Below are 13,626 nucleotides of genomic sequence, written 5' to 3'. Positions count from 1 at the left end.
TCTTCCTACAGCTCAAACCCTCCAACCCTGGCAAAAGGTTATAAATCTTGTAAATTCTTTGTAAATCCTTCCTGAACCCTTTCAAGCTCACAACATCCTTCCTACAGCAGTGAGACGAAAATTGCATGCAATTACTCCAATAATGGCCAAACCAATGTCCTGTACAGCCGCAACATGACCTCCCAACTCCTAGACTCAATCCACTGATCAATAAAGGCAAGCATACCAAATATCTTTTTCATTATCCTATCAACCTGTGACTCCACTTTCAAGGAATAATGAACGTACACTCCAAGGGTCTCTTTGTTCAGCAACACTTTCCAGGATCTTATCATCCCATTGGGCGGCACGATGGCACAGTGGTTAGCACTGCTGCCTCACAGCGCCTGAGACCCGGGTTCAATTCCCGCCTCAGGCGACTGACTGTGTGGAGTTTGCACGTTCTCCCCGTGTCTGCGTGGGTTTCCTCCGGGTGCTCCGGTTTCCTCCCACAGTCCAAAAGATGTGCAGGGTCAGGTGAATTGGCCATGCTAAATTGCCCGTAGTGTTAGGTAAGGGGTAAATGTAGGGGTATGGGTGGGTTTCGCTTCGGCGGGTCGGTGTGGACTTGTTGGGCCGAAGGGCCTGTTTCCACACTGTAATGTAATCTAAAAAATCTAAAATCTAATTAAGTGTATAAGTCCTCCCCTGACTTGCCTTTCCAAAATGCAGCATCTCACATTTATCTAAATTAAACTCTGTCTGCCACTCCTCTGTCCATTGCTCTATCTGATCAAGATCCCATTTTACTCTGAGGTAACCTTACAGATCCAGTTATTAGATCTGTGCTCACAGGGATTGAGTTTTCCTGCCATAAGATTATAAGACACATGCAGCAAGAGGCCCATCCATTCCAATCTACTATTCAATGAAACAGTGATCATTCTCACCTCCATTAATATTCCCATAACCCTTGATTCCTTGGATTATTAGACATCTGTATATCTCAGTTTTGAATACAATGACCCAGCGTCGACTGTCCTGTGTGGTAAAGAATTCCACAGATTAGCCACCCTCTTGAGAAAATGATCCTCCTAATATCTTAAATGGACTACCCCTTACTCTGAGATTGTGCCCTAGGCTTCTCCACAAGAGGAAACCATCTCATCATATCCAGGATCACCAAATTACTGAATAGATGCTAAAGAAGACAAATTGGATGGTTCTTTTGCAATAATAACAGTGACATTGCATTGCTTTCTCATTTGGTAGAAACCTTATATCAGAACCACTCTCAACATCACAATCTGAAAACAACAGGAAAACATGTGGAAAATCGGATAATAATTCAGCTGATTGCCTCTTGTCTGCCTCAAAAGAAGACTTAAAGCTGGTGACTGACATCCTGTCAACAGTTCTGAGGTAATTATGACTGCTTTAATAACGTAGACTTTGAGGCTGAGTTTCCATTGAACTATACGATTGAGCCCCTTTCCCCTCTATCCTGTCTTCCAAGGATTTTCATCGATTGGTGTTGTCTAATTACTAGAGCAATAGTCTCCATAAAAACTCTCAAATGCACAATTGCTATTTTGTCAGCAAAGTCTTCATCAGAAAAATGGCAGGACTAAAAAATGTGCCATCCCCAGAAAACGTATGGAATGGAGTTAATCTCCATGTTCAAACTCTGCCGTATCCCTTCCCTGCAAACCTGGAGAATTATTTTTTGAAAGGAGGTGGGATTGGAGTTGGTCTTGTATTTAGCCTTCTACATCAGGTTTATCTTTGCTCGGTCTTGATTTTCAGGCTTACGGAAACTGATAGTTAAAGGTTATCAGGGAATAATAGGTGTTTTTACATCACTGCTTGTGGTCTTGGAGAATTAAGGCCTGCTCCTTCTGACCCCCAAAGCTAAACTTCCCTTATTTAATCCCACCAGAACCAAGGAGCACTGCTTCTCACACTAGAAATTCGGCATGTCTACAACGACTCTTACCAATTCTTATAAATGTACCACAGAAAGCATCCTATATAAATGCATCATAAGATGGTTTGGCAACTGCTCTTCCTAACACCACAGAGAGTCGTGATCTCAGCCCAATCCATAACGCAAACTAACCTTCTATCCATTGACTCAATCTATAATTCCCACTGCCTTGGGAAAGCAACCAACATAATCAAAGACCCCTCCCACCCTGCTCTCTTCCACCCTCTTACATCGGGCAGAAGATGTAAAAATTTGAATACATGTATGAGCAGCTTCCCCACTGTTATCAGTCTTTTGAACAGATATCTTGAACGTTAATTCTGATCTCTCCCTCCCTCTGATCCACAGGAGGGGTCTCTCAGTTCCACGATCGGTCAATAAACACTAGCAATTCAGTCTGGTTCTGTAACATTTCACACTTTATTCAGTCTCGGCTGGGCACAGGTTTTCCAGTAACACAGAGGTTAATTCTGTTTTCCTCAGAGAAACTGCGCACCTGGCTTAAAACAAAGGCATTTTAATAATTTTCTGAAAGAGAGGTACAGGCCATAATCATAGAGCACATTCAAACATTTACCAATCAATTTTAATGAAATGGTTTTATTGACATCAACTTAGCCCAATGATATTTCCTGGGAACCAACTTTGTTTTCCAACATCCAAGTACTCCTATCTCATGAACCTAGTCTCTGCACCTGCACTTGAAGATCAGTTAGGATGGCCAGTAATGTCTTATCTAGTCTAGTTATTTCCATGCTGTAAAGGAAGCGTTGTCTGATAATCTCTGGAGAGACAGACTGTGGTTAAGTCAATTATGCAGCTTTAGCAGGGTTAAAAGCCATTTTAGGAGGAGAAAGTGAGGACTGCAGATCTGGAGATCAGAGCTGAAAATGTATTGCTGGAAAAGCGCAGCAGGTCAGGCAGCATCCAAGGAGCAGGAGAATCGACATTTTGGGCATGAGCCCTTCTTCAACTTAAAAGCCATTTTATGCAGCTTTAAGCAGAATTGTCAATTTGCAGCGTAGAAGCCATTTTGTTATGTTATTTGCATTAAGAAGCCATTTTATTGCTGTCTATGTTAGTAAGAGCATGTATTAAATGGTTGTTCCTGACAACAACTGGTTACTTCAGCCTGTATTCAGATTTCAGATCCTCACCTCTCTGCACCTTCTTTTGTCTGTAACACTGTATTCTGCATTCTGTTTTGCTATCCTGAATGCACTTTGTATGGTACAATCTGCCTGTATAGCACACAAAACAACAGCTTTCATGGTATCTCGGTACATGTAACAACAAAAAGAAAACAATTGTTCATACTCTTGCTAACTGAGCTGTAGGTTGATGTGTGGTCCCTTCTGGAGCAGTGCTGGCCCAACAGGGATTCAAATCTGTCATTTGGGCTGGATTCCCATCTGGAAAATTGCTTGGGAAGAAAAAAACACAAGTTAAGACCAACAAATATCCAGGTTTCCTGACCAGTACTTCTCAAGTGCTCACAAAGTTCATCCCAGTAAATATCAGGAGCATTAGACGAGATGTCACTGCAATGGATTGGTGTAGATTGTCCAGTAACTTCTGCTGATTCATAATTTATAGTGGCTGAATAGTTCTCATGTTGATAATAGTAGCACTTTGTTAATCTCCAAATTCTACCTTCCATCACCTTCAGGTCATCCAAAGATTTGCTGCCTGTATCTTATCTTGTAGCAAATCCCATTTTACTTAACTCTGGTGCTTGCTGACCTGGTCAAGTAATTTTTATTTGCTCCTGGTCAAGTAATGTCTTAATTTCAAAATGTTCACTTCTTTTCAATTCCATTCCTAGTTTCACTGCTCTTTGTCTCTGTATATTTCCTCAGTCCCAACACCCTCCAAAACATCCTTGCTTATCTAATTCTGGCCTCTTGGGCCTCTCTGAATTTGGCCACTCCACCATTCATGCCCACTCCTTCAGCTGCCTGAGCATTAAGCTCTGCAATTCTGTCCCTAAATCTCTCTCCCTTTTTATCCTTCTTGAGGAGAGTCCTTGTCAGGTTGTCTCATCTAATAGTTCCTTGTGTATCGTGGTGTCAAAGTTTGACTTATAATCCTTCTGTGAAGGACTTTGAGACATTTTATTATGTTAAAGGTACTGTATAAATATAAGTTGTTCATAAGTCATTAACTATTGACACTCCAAACATCAACCAGAGAAACCATCAGTTTATCCTGTATGTTTATTATATTATGCAACTTTTAAGGGCTAATTAAAACCTGTTGATGTTTTTGTTTGGTTTTATCCAAGGTGTCTGCTGGAAGACATTCACTTTCAGCGTGTACTAATTGAAGGAACTGCCGAACCCATCCCCTATTACAGACAGTTCTGGAGTGAGGAAGGTGAAGAGTTGGCCATGAAGAATGTCGAACTTGCAAAAGCTAAGGATGCAGATGCTTCTCATGTTCATGAATCCAACAATATTCAACCCATAGAAATCAAAAATGAGCAGATCTCATCTGTACCAGTGGCTGCTGATGCTGGTTTTGAACAGGAGCCAGACAGTTCTCAGGCAGCAGATGCTGATATGGAATTGACACTGACTGTGACAAAGCACAGAGACTCTGTTCAGGATCAGGATGTGGACAACAGCCAGCGAATGGAAGGTGAAGGAGAGGAGAGCTCGACTCTAGCTGACAGCTCAGATGATGCTCTGAGCCAGGAACTGGAAAACACCCAACAGACAGAAACTGACGATGAGTTGGCCTCGAATATACCACGGAGTCTCGATGGCGTTCAGGGCCAGGAACTCGATGACACGCAACCAACAGAAGCTGAAGATGATGTGAACTCGATGATGTCAGCAGCTGCTGATGCAAATCAGAGTTTGGAGCAGGCTGGTAATGAAACAGAGGAAGACTGGCTGACCGAGGAAATGCAAGCGTCATTGAGTGCCATTCGCATGGAAGAGCAGCTTGCACGGAGGCGACGTCTGAAAAGGTGAGTAACACTGGAGAGGAAAAGCAATGTTTTACTTAATAGGTTAAGCCTTATCCTATTTCTGCAACCTTCTTCAACCAAATGACTTTGCTGATACTGTCAGATCTGCTGAATTTCTTCAGCACTTTCTCTCTTTGTTTGATAGTCTTGCGTGCTGTGGTCAGGACATAGCACTGCTGCTTTTCATTTAGAAGCACTATGTGTTCAGATCCTACTCCAGAGACCTGAGCAAAAACTTGTACTAGCAAGTCTGCCCTCTAAAAGGTTTTGTGACATTGTTTTGAAGACAGGCCATTCATAGAGTCCTGTTCAATATTTAGCTCAATTATCATTCTTAAAACAAACGTTATCTGGTTGTTATCACATCACTGTTTGTTGGGCATGCTGAGTCTGTAATGGCTGCCACACTTCCTCCATTATAACAACAATAATATAACTTCATTGGCTATGATGCTGTTTGGGATTTTGAAAGGTGCTTTATAACTTTTTACTTTCTTCTTTCATCTTTCCAAAATCTTTTCCAATTCTGGCTACCTATAAGTACCTGATTTTGATGAGCAGCTCTGCCTTGTCCTGGCCACGCTCTGTGCTGAAATTTCCTTCCTAAATCTTTCCACTTCTCAGTCTCTCTCTTCTCCTTAAAGATTCTCTTTAAACTTAACCACTTTGACCAAGCTGCAGGCCATGCTCCCTAAGATCTCCTCATATAGTTAGAATCATAGAATTTTACAGTTCAGAAAGAGGCCATTTGACCCATTGTGTCTGTACCAACTTGAAAGAGCTACCCAGCTTGTCACGTTCTCCAGCCCTATTTCTGTAACCCTCCAGCTTCATCACTTTCAAATACGTATCCTGCTGTCTCTTGAAACCTCCTATGAAAACCACCTCCACCACTTTCCCAGGTAACGCATTCCAAATCCTAACAACTTCTGAGTAAAGACGTTTCTCCTCCTTTCACTCCTAGCTCTCTTGCTGACAATCTCAAAATTGTGACCTTGAGTTATTAACATACCAATTAGTGGAAATAGAATATTCTTCTTTACCCTGTCAAAATTGTTCATAATTTTGAACACCTCAATAAAGCCACCTCTTAATCTTCTCTGCTCCAAGGAGAATAAGCCCAATTTCTCTGATCTTTCCTAGTCTCTAAAATCCCTCATTCCTCTTGTCATTCTAGTAAATGTTCTTTGAACTCTCATCTGGGCTTAAACATCTTCGGTGGGCGGCACGGTGGCACAGTGGTTAGCACTGTTGCCTCACAGCGCCAGAGACCCGGGTTCAATTCCCGCCTCAGGCGACTGACTGTGTGGAGTTTGCACGTTCTCCCCGTGTCTGCGTGGGTTTCCTCCGGGTGCTCCGGTTTCCTCCCACAGTCCAAAGATGTGCAGGTCAGGTGAATTGGCCATGCTAAATTGTCCGTAGTGTTAGGTAAGGGGTAAATGTAGGGGTATGGGTGGGTTGCGCTTCGGAGGGTCGGTGTGGACTTGTTGGGCCGAAGGGCCTGTTTCCATACTGTAATATAATCTAATCTTTCCTTAAGTAATGTGAACACAATACTCCAAATGTGTTAAATCTTATTTGGTAAAGTTCCTGTGAGTCGCCTCAGTATTTTTAAAATTTCAAAGGTGCCACATATATGCAAGTTATTGGGGAAGACTGGATTGTCAGTGCGAACATGCTAAGTGATTATTTAAAATCGATATCTAGAATATGCAGGCATTTACTGTTCATCCTTTGTTGAGAAGTTGACTGCCTTCTTGAACTGCTTTAGTTCGAGGGGTGAAGATGTTCCCGCAGTGGTGTTAGATAGCAAGCTACAGGGTTTCGTTACAGTGAAATTAAAGGAAAGTTGGATGGTGTTCAAATTCGGGATTAACCTGGGAGATCAATAATGTAGCATTCTATTTCTGACTGACACAGATTCATATATTCACTGTACTTATTTCAATAGCAGCTTTTAGAATAATCTTTAACCAACTGATAACAATAAACTTTTATCCCTCTCACCCATCTTTATCTGTATCCAGACTCCCAGAATTCTGTGATCTCTTGGAATCCATTCTGGAGAACACGCTGCAGAACATAATGATAGAAGCCAGCCGTGGGGAGGTTGTCCTTACAGCTCGACCCAGGGTAATCAGCCTGCCTCCTGTGACATCCAGGTAAAGTTCAAGGGTTGGGGGTGAAATGAGCATTTGGCGATTGCTTGACATTGGTATGGTCATTTGTGCCTTTGCTACATGTTTGCCATGTTTCACTGGCACTCTGTTCCTCTGATGGAGCGTCTGGTAAATACATCACAAATTATGGTATCCAGGGGTTTTGGATTTGGAGTGCTGGTGCAGAAGATTTGGTGAGTATTCAAAGAAAGAAAATGAAAAGGAGTGACCGGATAGAGGTTCCTTTTGTTAAAGTTTAAGAAGAGGCATGAGGGAGGAGCTGGGTAGAATTGACTGGGAGATGAGCCTAGCAGGAAAGACAGTGGAACAGTAGTGGCAGGAGTTTCTGGGAGTAATTCATGAGAGACAGCAGAGATTCATCCCAAGGAAAAAGAAACATGATACAGGGAGGGTGAGGCAACCATGGCTGACTGGGCAAGTCAGGGATAGCGTAAAAGCAAGAGAAAGCATATAATGTAGCGAAAAGCAGTGGGAAAGCAGAGGATTGGGAAGCTTACAAAGAGGCCACAAAAAAAGAAATAAGGAGGGATAAAATTAAATGAGGGTAAGCTAGCAGTAATATAAAGGAAGACTAAAGTTTTTTTAGATATATAAGGGGCAAAAGTGGACATTGGACCGCTGGAAAATGATGCAGATAGTAGTGAGAAACAAAGAAATGGCTGAGGAAATGAATAATTACTTTGCATCAGTCTTCACGATGGAAGACATGAGTAATATCCCAAAAATTCAAGAGAATGAGGGGGTAGTGCTGAATATGGTGGCCATCACCAAGAAGAAGGTACTAGAAAAAGTGAATGGCCTGAAAGTGTAAGAATCACCTGGACTGGATGGACTACATCTCAGAGTTCTAACATATATAGCTGAAGAGATGGTGGAGGCGTTAGTGATGATCTTTCAGGAATTGCTAGAATCAGGGAGGGTCCCAGAGGACTAGAAATTTGCTCACATGATGCCACCGTTTAAAGAGGGAGTAAGGCAAAAGACGGAAAATTACAGACTGATTAGCCTAAGCTCGGTCTAAGTCAGATCCTGGAATCCATTGTGAAGGACGCGATTTCTGAATATTGAAAGTGTATGGTAAAATAGGGCAAAGTCAGCATGGTTTCATCAAGGGGTGGTCACGCCTGACAAATCTGCTAGAATTCTTTGAGGATGCGTGGGTTTCCTCCGGGTGCTCCGGTTTCCTCCCACAGTCCAAAACAAGGTGCCGGTTAGGTGAATTGGCCATGCTAAAATTGCCCGTAGTGTTAGTTGAAGGGATAAATGTAGGGGAATGGGTCTGGGTGGGTTGCGCTTCGGCGGGTTGGTATGGACTTGTTGGGCCAAAGGGCTTGTTTCCACACTGTAAGTAATCTAATCTAATCTAATCTAATCAAAATAATGATCACGTTAGACCAAGGAGAGCCAATGGATATGATCTACCTGGACTTCAAAAAGGCCTTTGAAAAAGTGCCGCACAGGAGGCTACTGAGTAAAATAAGGGCCTATGGTGTCAAAGGCAAGGTGCTGGCATGGATAGAAGCTTGGCTAAATGGCAGAAAGCAGACAGTGAGAATAAATGGATCCTTCTCAGGATGGCAGTCGGTGACAAGTGGTATTCCACAAGGCTCAGTGTAGTGACCACAACCTTTCACTTTATATATTAATGGGGCCATTCTGGCTACATTTGCAGACGATACAAAGATAGGTAGAGGAACAGGCAGGCAGGGAGGTGGCAGAAAGATTTGACAGGTTAGGAGAGTGGGCAAAGAAGTGACAAGTTGAGTACAATGTGGGAAAGTGTGGGGAAGAATAAAGGCATTGATTATTTTCTAAATGGGTGAAAATTCAGAAGTTTGAAGTGCAAAGAAGCTTGGGAGTTCTAGTCCAGCATTCTCTCAAGGTAAACTTGCATGTTGAATCAGTAGTTAGGAAGGTAAATGCAACGATGGCATTTATTTTGAGAGAACTTGAATATAAAAGCAGGGTTTTAAGGCTCTGGTCAGACCACATTTGGAGTATTATGTGCAGTTTTGGGCCATATCTTAGCAATGATGTACTGGTCGTGGAGCGTGTTCAGAAGAGGTTCATGAGACTCGTCCTAGGAATGAAAAGCTTAACATCTGAGGAATGTTTGAGGACTCTGGGTTTATACTTGATGGAGTTTAGAGGGATGAGAGTGGATCTAATTGAAACATACAGAATACTGAATGGCCTGGACAGAGTAGAAGTGGGAAGAGGTTTCCATTGATTGGAGAGACTAGGACCCGAGGGCACAGCCTTAGAGAAAAGGGAAAGCCCTTTAGAATGGAGATAAGGAGAAACCTCTTCAGCCATAGAGTGGTGAATCTATGGAATTCATTGCCACAGAAGACTGTGGTGGCCAGGTCATTGAGTATATTTAAGATTGATATAGGTAGGTTCTTGAGTATCGGGGGATCAAGGCTTATGGGAAGAAAGCAGGAGAATGGGGTTGAGAAACTTATCAGCTATGACTGAATGGCAGAGTAGACTCGATGGGCTGAATTCTCTAATTTCTGCTCCTGTGTCTTATGGTCTTAATGGGGTTCAATAGTGTACACCTCAAGAAGATATTTATGTTGAAAAGTCCTTAACCAGGGGTGATAAGTTTTGGTGGACAACAAGAATGCAATAAAAGGATTGCAGGAGAAACTTCCCATAAGAAATGGTTAGAATATGGAATTTGTATCATACAGAGTGACTTAAGCTGGACTAGCCCAGATGCACGTCAGAGAAAACTAATGATGCACATGGGGTAAAGTGGGTTCTGCTGACATCTTTAGATGAGGAAGAATGGGAGGGCATTTGACTGTAGTATAAATACTGGCTTGGGTTGGTTGAGCTTTTTATCTGTGATGTATATTGAGTGTAATACTACATAACACAAGTATATTATGTACTCTTTCATTTGTTCATGGGAGGTGAGCATTTCTGGAAAAGTCAGCATTCATTGCACATCTTAATTGCCTTGGAGAAGGTGATTGTGAGGTGTCATCTTTAAACACAATGGTTGTGTAGCCACTGTGCTGTTCAGGAGGGAGTTCCAGGGTCTTGGCCCAGTGACAGTAGGTTGATGTGTTTCTTGAAGGAAAACTGCAGGCATTGGTAAGAAAATCTGTTTTTTGAATTTGCCTTTTTGCCAAGGGTTGTGTTAATAGGATGTTATAATATTGAAATAGTTAGGTACTGCATCTGTTAAGTTTTCCAGAATAGTTAAGTTATTCTTAGTTCTTCTTTCTTTGTTGTGTTTTAACTATAGTGTTTGAATAAGTTGTGTTTTGCTTAACATGAAGTGCAGTCGGTTCTGATATAACACCACGGTTCCGTTCTTGTGCAATCCCACGTTATAAGAAAATTGTGCAATAGCTGACCATTTAAACTAATGGGGCCAGAATCGTGTTACAGCCAATACAGGTAAGGAGAGTTCACATTCTACAAATAATGGTCTAAATTCTTCAATTGTGTTAAAGCCTGTTCGCGTTGAATAAACACGCGTTACAGCAGAACCGACAGTAGTTTGACCAGTTGAATTGCACCTGGAACACGGCACTTTACATTTGTCCTTAAAATAAGAGAAAGTTAGGGTCTAGGCCACCTTCTTAAAATATTTTGATGGGGTCTGGTCTGGTGGTAGTTTTGGGGTCTCTTGTCAAGAACTCTAATTCCAGGTTCGGGTAGGATTATTCGACTCAAAGGCAGTGAGTGGTAACTGTTAGTGTCTTGTTTCAGGTGTTGAATTCGGTTAGTTTATGCAGGGTGTGTCTTGTTTAGTGATGGCTCTTGTGGTCACTAGGAGTTTCCTGGGGGTGGAAGAAGTCACTTTGGAAGTTTTACAGAAAGTGAGCAAGGCGAAGCTTTTGGAATTCGCAGACAAGCTGGAGTTGGGGTTGCCTTTGACCTTGCAAAAAGGGGAGGTAATTGCAGCAATAGCTCAACATTTATAATTGCTGGAAATGCCATTAGAATCTTTGGAAATGGCTAGGATTTGTTTGCAAATGAAGCAACTTGAATTAGAGGTAAAAATAAACAATGAATGAATAGCAGAAGAAAAGCAGAAAGAGAGTGAGTTTGAATTTCAGGAGTTAACAATTAGAGAGAAAAGTCTACTTAAAAGGGCAGACGTGAAGACAGAAGGAAGGCTTAGTGAGGAGGATAGTGATGACCAGCAAATCCATCACAGCCAAAAGCCTGGTGGGGATCTGTTAAAATATGTTCAAGCCTTGCCTAAATTTGACAAGAAGGATGTTGAAGCCTTTCTCATTTCATTTGAGAAAGTGGCTAAACAACCACGTGGGAATTGTTGACCAGGCAATGTTGGTAGGTAGAGGTAATGAGATATTTGCATCACTGTCAGAGGAGATAATTGGGGTGTATGAGGAGGTGAAGAAAGCCACTTTAAGTGCATATGAGCTAGTGCTAGAAGCCTACAGTTAACATTTCAAGAACCTAAGGAGGGACCCTGGTCAAACGTACATTGAGTTACAAATAAAGTAATTTAGTTGTTGGATAAGGCATGGAAAATAGATCAAACATAGGGCATTCTTAGAGAGACAATTATTTTGGAGGAGCTCAAAATTTCAATTTTTGAAGTAGTGAAAGCTCATGAGGAAGAGCAGAGAGTTAGAACTGCAAAATTAGCAGCAGAAATGGCAGATGATTATGAGTTGGTTCATAAATCAAAGAGTGACTTCTGACCTCAATTGTAGAAGAGTTACTCAATTTTTTTTACTAGATTTGGACTACCCACTGAGATACAATCCGATCAAGAGTCAAATTTTACACCAAAATTATTTAAAGTAGTTATGGATAGTTTGGTAATAGAACAATTCAAATCCATTGTGTACCATCCAGAATTGCAGAGAGCATTAGAAAATTGGCATCAAACTTTAAAGGCCATGTCAAGGGCTTATAGTTAAGACTATTCAAAGGATTGGGATAACCAAATTCAATTTATACATTTTGCAGTTAGAGATGTACCAAGTGGATCTACCAAATTCAGTCCATTTTCGCTGAAATTAATTAATGAGAAATTGGTGAGTCAGAGTTTAGAGACCGCACATTTGGACTATGTGTCGAAATATAGGGAAAGATTAAATAGAATGGGTGAGTTGGCTAGACAGCTTTTAAAAGCAAAGTATAGTGGGCCTTATCAAATCAAAAGGAAATTGAGTGATAGAACTATTTGATAAGAATGCCAGGTAGAAAGAAAGCTCTCAATGTATGTCATGTGAATATACTCTAAAGGTGTTTTGATAGGGAAGGAAAGAAAAAGGAGAATGTGTTACCAGTTACAACACAGAGTAAAAGACCAAGTTCAGATGATTTTGAATTGGACTTTCCTTAAGTTAAATTGGTCAATGAGGAAGTTCTCAAAAATTGGGATAAATTACTGAGTTACCTTCCAGACAAAAATCGGAATGACCTGAAAGAGTTATTACTATCACATGGGGAGATATGTGGGAATAAGCTGGGAAGTACTAATCTAATTATGCATGATGTAGATATAGGAAATGCTGTTCCAATTAAACAACATCCATATAGACTTAACCCTCTAAAGTTGGCAAAGGTTCAAAAAGAGATTGAATGCATGCTCAAAGACAACATAATCGAAGTGAGTTCAGCAATAATGGAGCCAAAACTAGATGGTACCCAATGATTATGTGTGGACTATTGCAAAGTAAATGCAGTTACAAAGTCTGATGCATATCCGATTCCACGTTTGAAAGACTGTGTTGAGAAAGTGGGACAAGCGACTTATATTTCTGAGTTGGACTTACTCAAAGGATATTGGCAGGTACCTTTATCTGAAAGAGTGAAGACAATTTTGGCTTTCATGATACCAAGTGGATGAAACCAATTTGGATGCTGCCTGAACTGCTGTGCTCTTCCAGCACCACGAATCCAGAAACCAATTTAATGTCCTGCCATCTGTAATGAAAAATGGATCAGCCACATTTCAAAGGCTAACCAATAAAATCCCTTCTGGATTACCAAACTGTCTGCTGTACATTGATGACCAGGTGATATTTAGTCACACATAACAGGAACGTTTGCAGCATCTACAGAATTGTTCAATCAACTTTGGAAGGCAGGCTTGGTGATAAACCTGGCTAAAAGTGAGTTCACAAAAGCCCAAGTCACGTTTCTGGGCCACGTTATTGGACATGGACAGAATGCGAAAGCAAAGGTTATTGGGGAGTTTCCCATCCCTTCAATGAGGGCAGTACTAACAATTCCTGAAATGGAGATTTTTTTAATCTCGTAATGAATTTTAGCTGTGTGATTGCTGCACTAACTTATTGAAAAAGTTCAGAAATTTCAGTGGACGGCAGACTGTCAGAAGGCATTTGACAGCCTGAAAGCTGTGTTAACCACTACCCCAATATTAGCCACACCTAATTAAGCAACGCCATTCAAGGTGGCTATCGATGTGGGTGTCAGTGCTGTGCTCTTACAAGAAGACAAGGAAAAGATGCAAAGCCCTATTGGGTATTGTTCCAGAAAAT

General features: G+C 41.4%; 1 protein-coding gene across 1 annotated transcript in view; it reads left to right on the top strand.

The window, feature by feature from the left end:
* cfap65 (cilia and flagella associated protein 65) overlaps positions 1 to 13,626 on the top strand; it is a 150,875-nt gene that overhangs the window by 115,904 nt on the left and 21,345 nt on the right. The window contains exons 30-32 of the mRNA XM_043694519.1: positions 1,252 to 1,401; positions 4,251 to 4,940; positions 6,968 to 7,102. Of these exons, the coding sequence (XP_043550454.1) occupies positions 1,252 to 1,401; positions 4,251 to 4,940; positions 6,968 to 7,102 (975 nt within the window). The remainder of the gene's footprint in view (positions 1 to 1,251; positions 1,402 to 4,250; positions 4,941 to 6,967; positions 7,103 to 13,626) is intronic.

Source organism: Chiloscyllium plagiosum, chromosome 7 (genome assembly GCF_004010195.1).
Source record: "Chiloscyllium plagiosum isolate BGI_BamShark_2017 chromosome 7, ASM401019v2, whole genome shotgun sequence".
Taxonomy (NCBI): domain Eukaryota; kingdom Metazoa; phylum Chordata; class Chondrichthyes; order Orectolobiformes; family Hemiscylliidae; genus Chiloscyllium; species Chiloscyllium plagiosum.
Note: the sequence above shows the minus strand (reverse complement) of the source record. Positions and strands in the feature narration are given on the sequence as shown.